The 17,119-nt window shown below is 38.1% G+C and overlaps 2 protein-coding genes and 1 non-coding gene across 4 annotated transcripts in view; 1 reads left to right on the top strand and 2 right to left on the bottom strand.

Moving 5' to 3' along the window:
- Nucleotides 1-9,333: 9,333 nt before the first annotated feature.
- LOC131314426 (pentatricopeptide repeat-containing protein At3g63370, chloroplastic) lies at nt 9,334-12,521 on the bottom strand. The gene has a single exon (XM_058343033.1). The coding sequence runs from the start codon at nt 12,445-12,447 to the stop codon at nt 9,580-9,582; it is 2,868 nt and encodes a 955-aa protein (XP_058199016.1). The 5' UTR covers nt 12,448-12,521; the 3' UTR covers nt 9,334-9,579.
- Nucleotides 12,522-12,573: 52 nt separating this feature from the next.
- TRNAE-UUC (transfer RNA glutamic acid (anticodon UUC)) lies at nt 12,574-12,645 on the top strand. Its single transcript has one exon. It is a non-coding gene; the product is annotated as a tRNA-Glu (tRNA).
- Nucleotides 12,646-13,991: 1,346 nt separating this feature from the next.
- LOC131314871 (protein SPIRRIG-like) overlaps nt 13,992-17,119 on the bottom strand; it is a 22,802-nt gene continuing 19,674 nt past the window's right edge. For both annotated transcript variants that reach the window (XM_058343781.1, XM_058343782.1), the window contains exon 19: nt 13,992-15,747. In XM_058343781.1, the coding sequence (XP_058199764.1) occupies nt 14,569-15,747 (1,179 nt within the window). In that variant the 3' untranslated portion in view covers nt 13,992-14,568. The remainder of the gene's footprint in view (nt 15,748-17,119) is intronic.

Here is a 17,119-nt window from a genome sequence, read left to right as displayed (position 1 = left end):
ATAGATTTTTTTTTGACACGTAGAATAGAATAGATTAGGATTTAAAAAAAAAAAAAAACTTAAATCAAACTTGTAATATAATAACATACACTTCATGAGATAAGATGCTTATCGGGACTCAACATGTGGCCTAGACAAACACACCTTTAGGACATTTTAAGTATTTGTGTTGACATTTTAAGCATGCGTAATCCACGGGTGAGGACCCCAACCTTTTACACTCTTTTCTCATCTCTTACAAAACCCAAAATTGGTAATTATACTATTCTCTCTCTCTCTCTCTCTCTCCTAGAAAATCTCCAAATTAGCGATACTATGAATTGATTTGACAATTTCAAGATTCCAGTAAAAAACCTTTAAATAAAAGTCTAAAATTGATTTATGCACCCAAATCGATAATTAATATAAGTAGGAGTATTTTTCAGTGTAGTTCAAAACTCTCTTTATAAAAAAATTCAACACGTAATTGCATATCGTTTTATGTGAAAAGTCCTATGAATCACTAACTCGAGAGAGGTGTTGTGCGACATTGTGCGCACGGGATCAACTCTTATGATTACATAGCATGCATGAGCCCTCAAAACTCTGGTAAAACTCGTTAGAGATACACAAAATTTACCTACATATGTCAATTGACAACTATAACAAGATAATACGAATTAATGATGAGATTGAGAAGAGAGCACAAGAAACCAGAATAGGGTTTCTTTCTTCTTCTTTTTTTTTTGGCAAAAAAAATTTATTAATCTTTAAAATAAAGATACAAAGATTAAAGGCCAAGAGCACGGCGAAAAATACCACTCGAGACCCAGAATAAGGTTTATTGAATTGAACATCATGATTCCATCAACAGGTGAGGCTACCACATGATCTGATCATCTTGATTTCCTCCTCCACAGGCCAGCCATGGGTAGTAGGAAGTTAATCAGATCATGCTGGCAGCTTCAACTGCTAGTGGTGCATGATCATAAACTAGCATCTGGGTTACTTCCATTGACAGAGACAGAGACAGAGATATTCATTGGGATTTTCTCTCTCTCTCTCTCTCTCAAGACAGCTTGAATGATGGTAACTAGAGAGATAAGCGTATGTATAGAGAGAGAGAAAGAGAGAGAGAGAGGTGCAATTAGCCAATTATATACATATTATATCACATCCCTTTGATAACCAAAGGGTTGACCTGATGGAAGAGACTTATAAAGTGACCCGAACACGTCGTCTGTGTTCGCTTCGGGTCTCAAAAACTAACCCATTTAATTGCACAGAATTCTCAATAAATTCTCTCTAATTATTACTTTCATTTTTTTGAGTTTCTATCTTTATCCATTTATTATCCAAAAATCCTCTCTCAAAACCCAAACAAAGAGTCGTCGAGTTATACGCATAAAAAAAATCCCTTCTCACCGTTAGTTTGTTAGAGAATTTTGTAGTTATTGGCTGAGGCTGAGAAGCTTACGAGGCTACATTTACTATTAATAAATTTTTATGGACCAAGTAAGACAGGGAGATGGGCCTTCAGTGGTGCGAAGCGAGACAAATTTGGATATGGGAAAATGACTCAAGACGTGTTTCAATAATTAATATCTACTAAAGACATTTTTAACATTAACAAATATTTTCAGCAAATGAAATGGAGTTCATGGCGATTTCAGGTAAAATTTGTAATTCTTCCATTTCATATTGCTAGTCAAGGTGCTCCCTTCGTACCAAAATAAATATTCAGTCGGCAAAACGAGAATTTAAAAATAATACGAATTTTTTTCGAACTCTTTTTTAGCAATTTACTAGATATTCATTAGTTGAATTTATGAAAAAAGTTCGGAATTTTTCTTGTAGAAAATGTATTATTTTAAGTTCTCGTTTTGCCGGACATTTATTTTGAGACAGAGGTAGTGTGGAACATTCAACTTTCTTTAAAGAGGCATTTAACTAGTTAATGCATAATATTTTAGAAAGTTTGATTCAATTTTCAAAATCAACATTATCTTACATTTTCTATATTAAAAACTGCTATGAATACTTTATTTAGGTTAATTTCTTAATTCTTATATAATTTATTACTTTCTAAAACTGACACGCTTCGGGAGATCCTAAGTTAGAAATTCATGAACAAGCACGAGCAAGATGGAAGGAAATAATTATAGATGTCCCCTTAATTGACTTGTGAATTTTTTTTACATACAAAAAAATAACTATATATGTAGATAGATTACTGCACCCAAGACTTGGAACCGAGAAACACACACTTACCCATTAAAACCAAGCACTTATTGGTGATTGGTTTGTAGTTCTTACGAGCTGCTTGTTGATTTTAAATCAACAATGTTTGCTTTGTCGTCTCCGATATAATGAAATAACATTCCGAGCGTAGGGTTTAATATGTCGAAATAAACATAATAATTCGGAAGACCAGGTATCGTACCTAAAAGAATATTTATTACGGCTTGGATAGATTTGTAGATGTAAGCAAGGTTTTCGGCTTTTAAACAGCTAACTTTGTTTTACTTTAAGTGGTGGAAAATAAATGGCTAAATTGAACTAAAATAAAACGGAAGGCTAGATCTAGGAGATCTTAACACCCATGACTCAAGCCAAACCACCTTATTTATACTATTACTCGGTTTGAGATACACAACTAAAGTTCTCAACCCGGAAGAATTGTGGTTTAAATACCACGCGAGTTCTAGAATTCACTTGACAAACGTCTTGAGCGACATAGCTCTAAACATCATGTGTGGCAAGTAGTACGCTCTTGCTTATACATGATCAATAAGATTAACATCTTAACAATTTAACAAGCGAATCTGAACTAACTCGATTCCCGAATCAAAGATTGAAACTTTATAATGAGAAAAATAATATTAACTCAAGCCACGATGTGTTAATCACTCCATAACCAAACCTTATAAACTATTCACTCATATCTAGAGAGATAGAAACAAGACAAAATCTAGCAAATATATTTAATCAACGAAATTTGAAATAAACTTTAGATTACTATAAATTGGGAGCGTAGCTACAACTTTTATGAAGACAAAAATGACAAACTCAAATTAACTAAAGCAAAAAATGCAGATTTTTAACTAAAAAAATGAAGAACAAGAGCAATGATAAGCAACAAGAAAAGAAATTCTAGTTTAGATCTAAAAATGAAATAATATCTAGTTTGATTGATTTGTGACATCACGGGCATTTACATGAGCCCTTATTTCGCCCACAGAATTTTCCAAAGATGCCCTAGAATTTAACTAGGGAAGGCTCCTTGGTACCAATACCTCCTCTGATATGGTATCGGTACCGAGATCACTAAGCTGCTTCCTCTAACCCACTCGGTACCGATACCTCCTCTGCTACGATATCGGTACTGAGGCCATTAAAGCATATTTTGGCTCGCTCCGAATACTCCCAAACTCGAATTTGGGTGTTTTTTGAACCGTTAGAAAGCTTGCTGAACTTACTTTCTAACCCAAGTAATTTGGATCCAAGATGATTTGTACATCAAATGACATGAGAATTCTTCCCTCAATTGGTTGGAAAATGAATAGCTTTGATAAAATCCTCACATCTCCTTCAATTCCCTTGACCCTTGGACATTCCGAACAACCTCAAAACCATCTTTTCATGACTTTTCAGCTACCACAACGGGGGTGACCCGTGGCCTTAGGTACTTGATTGTACTCGGAGCATTCCTTGGTGTTTAATCGTCCTTATTCACACGAATTACCTGAAGACACTAAAAACACACCTTACGTGTAATATCTAATAAAACACTAACTTTATAAACGTAAATACGATAAAACTAAAGAATTAAGTACCAAGAATATACATTTATTAGGAGCTTATCAATATTACATACCCATTGATTTTTCTTGAGAAATGATATTGGCACTCCAAAAATTGATGCAGACACTCCAAAAACAAAAGAAAATGGCTTTGAAATTACATTGATTTTGGAGTGCCTGCATCAATTTTTGAAGTGCCAATATCATTTCCCTTTTTCTTTTCAGGTACTTTCGGGATACTTAAAATTATTGATTTTAAATACCATTCCTTTTACGTTCTAATTCCTTTTTTACCCTTAAGAACCCATTCCAACTTCTTGTAATATTCTCTCAAAAATTCACACATTGTCCTTTTCTTATCTTATAAACAAAAACTTTAAAACAGCTGAAATTGAATAAGAAATCTTCTCCACGAGCTGGCCCAACACAAAATACTTGAAACAAATTCAAGAAAAGAATGAGAGGCATCTAGCAAGATGTATGATAACATATGCTCAACATATTACTCAATCTCGGACCGTAATCAGAGATCGTCTCGCTTCATAAATAAAATCACACTATAACATATTTTTGAAGCTCGTGAAATTTCGAAGTCTAAATGGACCGTCTCCATGATTTGACTCGATTCACTTGTACAACATAGCACTCTCTGGGACTTGGGAGGGTCTTCCGTCTTCGTACGTTCACCTGCATTATTCAATACTACAAGAGCCTTTCCAGAGCAGAGAACAAAAAGCAAGCTCAACTGCTGGAGTACAATGATATGAGAAACATAGAGAGAGAGAGAGAAACTCACAAACAGTTATTAGTAAAAGAAAGTGTGTGTGTGTGTGTGTGTATATATATATAAAGCAGAAGCAATATTATCATATCTACGGAAAGGAATATACTTACAGTGATTTCCTCTGTTTATATTTTCTTCTTTCTCTGAGAATAGAAGGGAGTGTGTGTTTGGAATCTCCTGGGTCCCCAAAAGGGGAAGGAGTGAGGCTGTCAGAGCATGACCTAGCTAGGGTTAGTTCTCTCCTTCCCTCTCTCTCTCTCTCTCTCTCTCTCTCTCTCAAACCAGGGCTAGATCATGCTTGACCTAGCTAGGGTTAGTTCTCTCCTTCTCTCTCTCTCTCTCTCTCTCTCTCTAACCAAGGCTAGATCATGCTGGCAGCTTCACTCGTTCCCCTGTTGACTTAATTATGCAACTTGCCCAATGTGTCAAACTAGCTACAGATATTATGCTCATGTGGAAGAGAAAGGCAGAAAGCAAGCAAAAGAAGATAACATGAGAGTTTCTAGCTGTTTTTTGGTGAGAAATAGGAGGATGACTTGAAGACAAGTTTAGCACTAGGTCTGAAGATAGAGAAGAAGTGAAGTTAGAAAAAGGGTATCAAAGAAAAACGATGAAAAACAATTTCCAGCCATGTTTAAAGAAAAAAGAGAACATGAGAGTTTTTCCTGTGAAAAAACCTTTACGAAGTAAGGGAACTAGGGTTTTTTTTTTCCCAACAGATCATTGAAAGAAAAAGAAAAACAGCAAGAAGAAGAAGAAGAAGATGTTTGTTTCTTGGGTAGTGAGCTAGAGGAAGAAGAAGAAGAAGCATAACAGAAAAGGAGTAGAGGGTGGTTTTTGTTTGCAGCAGAGGAGATAGGGTTTTGTGTTTTATTTATAATGGGGGAGACTTAGAGGTCAATAAAGAGATGACAAAGACATGACACTCCCTCAATGCGAAAACAGTGAAATAAAGATGCACCATGTGGGCAGCTCTGGGTGAGAAAGAGAGAGAGAGCAGGTGGTGGATGGGTTTGCTCCCGACCCAATTGATAAGTTTGTTTATCGGAGTCAGACCATAAAAAAATAATTTTTTATAAATTTTCTAGTTTCGGCGTGTATGTCCAGTTTGTTAACGAACTGAGAAAAAAATTGGTTGAGATGCGTATAAATTGACCCGAACACTTTTAAAAAAAAATTGAAGTATAGCTAGGGCGGCATGGCAGGTTTTGTGTGGGCAGGGGGGGCCCTCCGATCTCATTTGGCAATAGCTAGCTCCTCGAAAGAGGTCTGCTGTATTCCTTTACCAAAATTACTGTTTCCTCTACTATTTTGCTTCATTAATTGTGCAGCACGCCTGCATCTAATATACACACCAATAATGGTACGAGAATGTGCACCATTTGCCGTTGAAGATATCGTTCTTTTGGGATGCTCAAATTTTTTGAGCACGATCTTTAATAAAAAAAAAATTATTTCTCTCTCTTTGTTCTTTTAAGACCAAAATTACTTTGAATTTATGACCTTTTTCAGTTTTAAAAAGGTTGCTAATTTTGTCATTCCCCTGCAAGTGTATTTTTTGTGCAAAAATATACTTGCAGTGGAATGACGTTAACAAAAAAAGAAGTGACAAAATCATTTCCCTTTAAAAAGCCACAAAAACACCCATTGCTAAGAGCATCCGCAATGTAATAATCAAAAGTGAATAATCAAAATTTGTCACGTCAGCTTTTGATTATTCATTTAGAGGATTGTTAAAGTTAGCAATGTGAAGTCCCACATTGTTACTTTTGATTATTCAAATGCCTAAATTTAATTATTGGTTAGGAGGTTGTTAACTTTGATTATTACAATGTGAGCACTTTTTTAAGCACACATTGCTAATTTTAATAATCTTTTGATTTTAATTATTACATTGTGGATGCTCTAATATTGTATCAGTTTAGTCAGTAGTGCCCTTTTGGCAAATATCAAACTTAGATCCATTGAATTAAATTCTTATCTTACATTTTGACATAGGTCTATTTAGTAGGGGTGATGTATAAGATTCAGCAAAGCCAAGTTGTTACCAAGTTTGAGACCAAGACTCCGTTCCGGAAAGGAAAATAAGTATTTATTTTTTAAAAAGGTAATTTCAAGCTCAAAAATCATGTGTTTACGCAAATTATTTTCCTATCAATATGGATCTTGTTTAATAGATCTCATTGAGATCTTTAATACGTACGGTGCAAAAAAATTTGAAAAATTATTTTTCATTTACATTATTTTTGAGTTTGAAAATGTGAAATAAGTACTTATTTTTTAAGAAAGTGTTCTGGAACGGAGCCTAAAGATGCTTCCTAATTTTTTGATGACAGTGACTTTGGTCTATGGGTGGAACACCACCCTATGATATGTTGTGACAAGTTTTAACTTGGCTGCCTAATAGTAGAGTAATACATATTTGCACACACATTTCATTCACTTTACAAAATTGCTACATACACAACACCAGAAACAATATCTCACATACATTTGGGTCCACATATACTAGTGCAAGTGGCTCCACATGTATGTGATGGATTGTGTTTGGTGTGGTATTTGAATTATTGTGTTCCTAGCATTTTTGTTCGCTTTAGGAGGTCTACATGGACAACTGGGTCTTTAACTTTTTCTCCACACCCCTGCGTACACACTCACGCTATCACACATATGTGTGATACAAGTGGTGTGTGTGGACTCCACGCATGTATGTATATTTGTGTGTCTAAATAGATATTGTTGTCTTGAGCAGTGTCTTGACATTCTATGATTTGAAATGAATTCCAACTTTATTGTTTGGCTAATAAGTTCATTTACACATGAAGATATAGATACTTGGGAGCATGAGGCCCGAGCTTAAAGAATTAACGACATTACTATTTGATACGAAAAATATTGAGCATTACCGACTGGCCCCACAAAAAGATCAATCATCCTAGAGACACACGTACAATTTGCACACACTCACATAAATGGAAAGGCTCCATCCATGTGAGTGTATGTTCCCCCATCGGCCATCGCCACCTCCCCCGGTTATGGCAAACGCTCCCGCGAAGATTGTTGACAACGGACAACCACAATCTCGCTAAACAAGTCAAGGATATTGAGTCTGCTTTGGTTACGTCCGGAAGTGTTGGTTCAAATTTGTGTGTGTGTCTTTATTCATTCTCCAATTAAAAAAAGAAGGGAAAAAAAAACCCCAACGTAAGCATCGAAAAGTACACATATATCTAGAGGCTAGAGCAGGATATAAAGTAAAGTAAAAGCCCAAAGGAAATGCCAGTTGCCCAGCTAAAGACTGATCCCTCCAAAGGCCCAATTACAGCAGTTGCAGTTTGCATGGCCGCTTGACAGCTCCTTCATGCCATTCAACTTTTGTAGTACTTGGTTTTCTCTCTCTCTCTCTCTGGAATTGGTTGTTTGTCTGTATGTAATGAGTTTAAATGCATTGATGAACAGTACAGTGTAGGGGGTGGGTTTAGCCGTTTAGGGTCTGTAAGTGTGTATGTAGGGGGCTAGAGCGGTCCAGCTGCTATAGATAGGGTTCTGTTGGCAAAACAGCACAGACTGCATGCGGATGGAGATGGAAGGAAGGAAACCCTAATCTTTATTGGATTTCTTGGTTTGCTAATTGCTTTTTACTTCCAGCTGTAATGGCCTCAATGAAGCAGATCAATTCAACTGTACCCTCTATAGCAAAAATGCTACTCACACAACAATCCAAACACAACTTACACAACCTCTCACATATATGTGGGGCTCACACATAGTAGTATGTGTGGAGATTACATGCATGTAAGAGGTTGTGTAAGTTGTTGTGTTTGAATTGTTGTATGAGTATCATTTTTGCTCCATTATTTCTTGTCGTCTTGGCTTTTTCAGGTTGCCAGATTAGAGAGAGGGGGGGGGGGGGGGGGGGGGGGGGGGGGCTGGGGGGCATCCCAACTCCCAATTAAGCATGCCTCAAAGAAAAGGACTAGGAGCAAAGAAATCAAAGGAAGAGAAAAGGGTCAAATGCATGATGGGATGTATGCATCTATATATGAAGGAACTAGTACACCAAAAGACAAAGAGAAGAAAAAAAAAAAGTCAGAATCAGTTTTTTGGGGTATATTTTTTTAAATTTTAATTTATGTATACTTTTTTTGGGTGTAAGTGTGGGTACCATATAAGTATCGGACACACCTTCATAGCATATAAGTCTCGGAAAGTCTACGCATGCGTCTACAACTGTTTATTGTTCGATACATGTAGACTCATGAGTATCGAACTGTTTCGAACACAATTGCGTCCGGAGTTGTGTTTTAAAATTGTGTCCGTAGCGTTCCTCTGAAGAATTCCAGATATGCTCGTTAATTTTTAACAGAGAGGTAAAACTTAGTAGCATCTGCAGTTGCAGTTTTGCACCGACAGTTCATTCCCAATATGAACTATTCCAAAGAATAAAAGCAGCAACAGGGTCCGAACTTATGCTGAAATGATATCAGTTGCTTCATCTCTAGTCAATTTAACAAGGTCTAAACTCTAAACGAAAATGACATAATCCCAAAAACAGAAAACCTTCATATGAAGAACAATGTTACTCTTATAATGTGAACTTCTTGTATCCTTCTAGGACCTAGTCGAATTGCATGAATCGGCCTAACAAAATCAACCATTTTGAGTCTACTAGGAATACAATTTGACCATGTTGACCGCAAGATTCTAACAGATCATTTGAAGATCATACCATAATCACTTTTCTGGACACAATTTTAGATGACATCATGCTAAAGCCAAATTCTTTGCAAAAGCAAACCAGAATAGGAACTTGAGTAATAAAACAGACTTTGCATAATTTTACATATCATACATACCATCAATTATGATGAAATCATACTGAAATCAACGCTAAAGCGCTTCTAGAACACGTATTGATCTGCAACACTTAATCGGGCAGAGTAGGTAGTTAGAATATCCATCAGCTTTAGATTCTGTAAGAACTCTAATTCTTGAATATGTATTTTCAGAATGTCACCAGAAATCTCCACAAGAGCAGATCCCACCCTCGAAATGATGGAATCTGTTAGCATCCCTCACAATAATTACTCTTGGAAAAAACTTCGAAACTAGCTTACTGAAAGTGTGGCAATCTCCACAAACCCGCAAATTCTTTGTGATTCGGATTGGAGTACCCTCAGGTGTACCAAGTAAGGCATACGCAATCGCCAACCTCTCACTGTGCCCATGAAGCATCTTAACTTTCTCTTTTTCTTCTACGTTGTGCAAAACAAACTTGGTTTGAGCCAAGTACCCTCCTTCCCTTTCCAAGATCTCGATAATTTCCCTCAACTTTTCATAAATCTCGTCTGATTGTGGATGAGATCTGTCCCTTGCAATAAATGTGTGAACCTTGTTTCCAACCTCGATCCAACTGCAAGCCGGATCTTTCTTCAACTGTTTCCCCTTCATCCTCATTCTAACTTCCGCCACATCATCCCATCTACCCATTGCAGCAAAAACATTATACACAAGTACATAATTCCGCGGACTCTCTGGATCCAATTCTAGAAGCTTCCGCGCCGCAATTTCTCCTAATTTTTTATTGGAGTGAACGCGACAAGCCCCTAAAAGAGCACGCCATATTTCAGCAGTAGGTTCTGTATGCATTCTTTCAACAATCTGAAACGCTTCTTCTAAGTGATTTGCACGACCAAGAAGATCAACCAGACACGTATAGTGTTCTGGCCATGGCTCCAACTGATACTCATTTTTCATTGCTTCATAAAACTTTCTACCTTCATCAACCAGTCCTGAATGGCTACAGGCATAAAGAAGGGCCAAGAATGTAACATGATCAGGAACTAAATTTTCATCCTCCATCTGTTTAAACAAATCAATAGCAGCTTTACCATGGCCGTGCATCCCATACGCATTGATCATACTAGTCCATAAAACCAAATCTTTGTCTCTGGTGCAATTGAATACCCTTAACGAGTTGTCTAAAATTCCACAGCGAGCATACATATCCACGAGAGAGCTTGCTATGGAACCCTCTGGAATGAAGCCCTTCCTAATCAAGAACCCATGAATCTCTTTTCCTTTCCACGAGGCAGATAAATTTGCCACAGCAGGTAGAACGCTCATTAGTGCTATAGAGTCGAGGTCAATGCCAGTTTCTTTTAGTGAAAGGAAAAGGTCAAGTGCCTCATTTGAAAACCCATTATTAACATAACAAGAGATCATGCTTGTCCAGGAGACAATACTTTTAGCTTCAATCAATTTGAAAATGCGAGACGCATAATGTACATTTCCACAGCCTCCATAAACATCCACAAATGTGTTGTGCAGCACAAGATCAGATAATTGTCTTCTCAAAATGTAACCGTGAATCTCTTTTGCAAGGGAAATGCACTTCAACCCACTACAGGCACGCAAGATGCTTCCAATCATCAATTTATCAACACCTTCTTTTTCCAATTGTGCTTCCCGGAACAATTCTAAGACCCTCAAATGACAATTATTCTGAGCATGGCCGGCAATAACTGTTATCCAACAGATGAAGTCCTTTTTGGGTATCTTTTGGAAAACAGAATCCATATAATTGGTCTTCGAACATTTGCTATATAAATCTATGAGTGTGTTTCCAACTTGTAAATCAGTATCTAAACCACTTTTCAAGGCATAAGCATGAATTTCCATACCACACATCAGATTTCCCGATCTTGCAGATGCAGCAAGCAGACTTACAACTGAACCCTGGTCAGGTTTCAGACCGGCCTCTTGCATCTCTTGACAGAATTCCAGAGCTTCAATATAAAGACCGTTTTGTACAAAACCCGATAGCATTGAACTCCCAGATATACTATCCCTCTCGTCCATGGCATAAAAAATTCTCAAGGCTTCACCAATCTTACCACACCTTGTATACATAACAATCATAGAATTGGCCACATAAACATGACGATGGTGATTGGATTTCAAAATAGTAGCATGGATCTCCATGCCAACTTTTCCGAGTGACATGTCCTCACAAGCTTGAAGAGCCGTAACAAAAGTATACGTGCTTGGGCTGAGACCAGCTTCCAGCATTTCCCCAAAAATCCTCAAGGCTTCAATGAACTGCCCGCATGCAATGTAAGCTGAAATTATTGAGTTCCATAACACATCATCCTTTCTTCCACTCATTCTGTGAAACAGCCGAATTGCCATGTCAAGAGCATCACACTTTGCATACATACCCATAAGTGAATTAGCAATAAACACATGATCACCCAAGCCCAATTTGATTGTTAGAGCATGAATTTCACTCCCATTGCAGAGATTCTTAAGCTTCCCACATGCTTTAACGACACAAAACAACGTACGAGCATCGAGAGGAACCCCATAAACTCGCATTACCCTATACACCTCAAGTGCTTCAAAAGGTTCTCCCTTTGCAACATAAGCACCAATCATCGCATTCCACGCGAAAACACTTCTTTCACTCAATCTATCAAACACCTTCTCGGCATTCAGAAGAGACCCGCATTTCCCGTACATAAACACGAGCTTAGTACTCAAAAAGACACGGTCGCCTACAGCATTCGATTTGGCGATGTGGGTATGTATTTGCTGGCCTTGTTTCAAACATTTCTCACTAGCACAGAGCTCAAGGACTAATGAATAAGCATCATCTAGGCGAAATTGAGGTGGGTTTTGTCCAGCGAAGGAACTGCTAAGTGATCTGAAAGCTTCTTTAAGGCTTTCTTGACGGCAAACCTCTTTTAAAGACTGGGTTTTGATGGGTTTTATTATAGAGTTTTTGGAGATTTGAAGAGATGGGGTTATGTAATTGCAATTGGAGGGTCCCAGTAAAGTTGATGGAGGATTAACTGAAAAGTGTTGAGCTGATGTAGCCATTCTCTGGTGCACTGAATCGACGGAAGGGCATTGGACTGGCCGGGAATTTCACGGATTTGGCAGTGGATATCAGAGGTTTCGTAGTGTTATGTTTAAAAAAGTTTATATGGCAAGTTCTGTCACAAATCCGTTGTCGTCCAGCGGTTAGGATATCTGGCTTTCACCCAGGAGACCCGGGTTCGATTCCCGGCAACGGAACTTTTTTGACATTTTTGTCCTCTTTTTTTTCTCTCAAGTACATAAAGTACGCACTTCCAGAGATTGCCACATCTACATTGGGAGAAATTTTCCAGTGCCAAGTCGGTACTACATGGTGTCTGCTTAGCACATCTGGGCCGTCCATTTCGGTTTTGGGCGGCTCAGATTTAAGGAGAGAAAAAGAAGAGAGAGTGGTGGGGTGAGAGGAGAGAAAGGGTTTCAATCTGGGCCGTCCAACACACTTTCGGATGGCCCGGATGGGCTGCTCGGGCATCACGTGTACTCGGCCATGTGAACGCTCCAAGATGGACTTCGGGTTGGTGCGTGCTACGCACCTCCGGGCTGTCGGATCGTGCATCCGACGGCTCGGATCTCATCTTGGCAACCAACGATTGAGAGTCGTTCATTGCCGAGATGTGATTCGAGCCATCGGATACACGACTTGACAGCTCGGAGGTGCGTAGCACACCACTGCACAACACCATCCTCCAATTCCTCCAACATATGCATAATATATACTATATACGGTATTACAGTAGGATACATACGGGGACGCAACATGATAATTTTTTTTTATAAATTTTAACAATTTAATTGAGCAAAACATTTATAAATTCAAATAAAAATTGCAATATCAAAATTGTGGGTATGTATAAAGGCATGCACCATCTATCAATGAAGCATTCATTAAGAGTCCTAATATGAATATTAGTTGTTACAAAGTTTGCATAATTCAAAGAATTATTTTTAAAAACTCACTGGGTTTTTTTTTTGCCATAAAGCATTCAATAAGAGTCCTAAAATGAATATTTAGTTGCTACAATGTAAATTTGTATAACTCAAAGAATTATTTTTTAAAAATCATCGTTTTCTTTGACGAGTCTGTCTCTCCAGTTTATTAAAAATCGTCTCGTCCCGAATCCGCGTCAATATCCACATCGTACCACATAGCTTGCGAGCTTAATTTTCCACGTTAACATTGTCAGAATTAATACCAAGTAGTTAATTAAAAAAATTAATTTTACTAGAATATGTAAGATAAATCTTTCAAATTGATTCATGGGAAAATGACGGCCAATGACGTGTTTTGATAATTAATATCTGTCAAGGACACACTGAGAACATTTGCTAACGCTGAAAATGTCTTTGGCGGATATTAATTATCAAAATACGTCATGGGCCGTCATTTTCTTCATCCATTTTTCGTACAAAGAATCAAAACCACAAGGGAATAAAAACAAAACAACCGAGTACCTATACTTGATGTTAGAAATTTCGTGTTCTTATATATATATATATGAGAGAGAGAGAGAGAGAGAGAGAGAGAGAGAGAGAGAGAGAGAACATTTCACTAAAAAAATCAGCAGCAATTTCTCAATTTCACTTGCACAAAACGAATCCAGAAGCCAAAAGCAACTCACTTTGACCAGTTCATAGATTTGCATTCTCACAGTCCTTTCACTGCTATCAAACACTTTCTAGTTTCTATACAACTTGTATTACACGATGTTACTTACCCTTTTCCTATATACAACAAAACAAAATCCATTACATCGACGCTTCCCCTGCAAAACCAAAATCCCCTCAGTAAATCAGTCAAAATGCGACACAAGCAGCACATTCTCCTCCAGTGACAGCTTCATCCCCAATATGAGAATGTCTCCAGCTTCAAGGGTTCAAAACAAAATCGAAGCTTAAAAGGCATTTCTTCTTCCACGTCATTCAATTTCCCAACCTGTCTCAGTTCAAGGCCAGCTCCGTCATTTGGCTCCCCACTTTCCTTGTTTCCAGAAACACAATCCGCTTCTTTACCCAACTATGGCGGACACACAAAACCCTCTACCCCTGTTTATATCAGAAAGAATCTATTGCGGCCCCAACTAGAAAAGGATTCAAAGACTTCACTACTGATTTCCCAAGTCATCACCCCTGATTAATTGAACGTCTCAAGCTCTCATCAGGCAGTGTCCATGAAAGCAAATGCCCACTAGAATCCCCACTCAACAACTGCTTAAGGTCATCTGTAAGATTAAGTGCGGTAACCGGATGCTTATGAAACTTCAAAACCTTGTGCAGGACCAACCTGTATTCCGGTATTCTATCCCCCAACCCTAACCCTCCCATTGTGTTATTGGTCGCCTTGCTTTGGGAACTCCTCTGGTCAGAGCAGTGAATCATTTCCCATACCTTGACAGCTCCGCTCTGGTGACCTGTTACATACCAATTCGTCTCCATCCAATCGGAAAAGGTGCAACTAGTCACTGAGAGGATGAAATCCGACGGGAGTTGGGATGTGTTGATGACAGCAAGGCACTCCCCGTTGATACTCCAAATGGCAAGCATAACTCCAGCAGCCGTAACAATTTCCCCAGTTAAGTCATTTACATATATTGCTGAAACTGGAGATGGGAACTCAGGAAGCTGCCTAATGAAAACCAAAGAGCTGAGATCCCATAAAATGACAGTGCAATCGTCCGAGCCACTCACAATCATCATATAAGGCTGGCTAACACGAAGGCATATGATTCTGCTAGTGTGGGCACAAAGGGCTTTTTCCAATTCTAGGCGTCTTGTAGCACGAGGGCTGTCCTTACTAATTCTCCAAACACAAACTAAACCATCATCTGCCCCACTAACCAGAATCTGACCGTCGTGGCTTACACCAACACACTGGATCTGGTGGCCTCCATGAAGATTCTCATGGGTAGAAAGGAGTCTGTCTTGATCGTAGCTCATAAACCTCAAGCTACGATCTGGGAAACCCCATGCAACATATTTGGTATATGTTCTGGGTTTAAGCAAGTTATTTGTCCCTACCACAAGAATTTTCTCATTTGATGTGACAATCTGAGAAACAGAAGATGAGATCTTGCGAATCTCGTGGGCAAGGAGATGACTTGAGTGTTTGAGTGGATGAGGAGGTAGCTTTCTGTCAACACGCCTTTTGACATGTGATTTGAGGAATAGTTGCTTGGGAGTTTGCCCAAAGTGATTAATTTGTGCTAGGATGGAAGCTTTCATTGCAGGATCTGTAACAGAATCTATATCAACATTCCCTTCATATGTATAATGATAGAAAACATTAACAGCTTCTTCAGCAGCCTGTCAATAACAAACCAGGTTTTAGATATAAAAGCAGGCAATTGAGAGAACCAATAAATAAATACAAAGGCAGAGTCATTCTATCCAACCATCCCTGAGTAAACAACTTTACTTTAAAGAAATACAAGATGCAATAAGTTTCAAGGATTTAGCATGCAATGCTTACGTTTTACCATAAGTAGCGTATTCATTATTGAAAATTAAATGATAATATTAAAATTAATACATGCTTGGGGGACTCCAGGGTGCGACTCCCTCCCGAAACTTTTCAAACCTGTATGAGTACATTAGTATCGTTAATTTATTGTACCAATCCAAAAGAAGAAATCCTTTCAAGTAGTTTAAAGTTATATAGGTTTGCCACTCCCAATTATTTTGTAAATGTAATATATGCTACCCCAAAATTACTCTGAAAAGCATAATCCGCCACCCCATGGATCCGCCTCCCACTAATTAGAAACTTGTGTCTGTGAGTCTGTCCATGCAGGTTGAATTAGCAGTTTAAGATTATACTTTCGTTATTCACTAGGACTTTACCCACTCACAGAATAAAGAAAAGCATCCAGATAAGGATTTTATTTCAAGAAGTTAATTATGGACTTGATGAAATTATCAAAATTGGATACAATTTGATGGATGAATGGATACATAGCCAAGACATAAGGGTAGATAAGGATCTTATTTCAATAAGTCGATTAAGGACCTAAAGGATTGTCACCTACAATGTATTCAAAGACAATTCTGGGGCTCACCTTGAGGCTTGCCTCGAGGCAAGGCACAACAAAAACGCTCCACTAAGGCGTTCGCCCATCCGTCGAAGGCATACAAAGGCGTTCTCTTTTCACACATTTTTTGCCCAGCTGATGGAGGTGAATGCATCGAAGAGTCGGTTTCTACAAACGTACTGGGTACACGAAACATGTGCTGAGATTTTTCCCTATGATTTTTGCTGTACACCGGAAGTACCCCAATATATATCTAGCCGTACCCAATACAGAGATAAAGCTGAGTTGATAAGACTTCATATTTCTATGCTTAGCATGATTCTAGAATAAAGATTTTGGTCCATAGGTTCTCTAGTATAACCGTATAAAACTTTGATTTGCACCTTAAGGTTGCGTTATACAGTTATTTGATGTTGGATTCCTAATCTCCAAAGTCATTTAGCTATTTCCTTTATTTGACCTGTAATTATTACGAGTAATACATTGCTCAATAATATAAAAATACATTTGTTATAGCCATACCCATATCCTACGTTTTTTAGGTTTCGTCGTACCACCATACCATCAGCAGTACTTGTGCCTGTACACGTGCTTCCTAGATTGTCACAATTGGATATGATTTTATGGAGGAATGGCTTATAGACTTC

This window comes from Rhododendron vialii, chromosome 13a (genome assembly GCF_030253575.1).
Source record: "Rhododendron vialii isolate Sample 1 chromosome 13a, ASM3025357v1".
In the NCBI taxonomy this organism is placed as follows: domain Eukaryota; kingdom Viridiplantae; phylum Streptophyta; class Magnoliopsida; order Ericales; family Ericaceae; genus Rhododendron; species Rhododendron vialii.
This window is presented reverse-complemented; position numbering and strand designations above follow the sequence as displayed.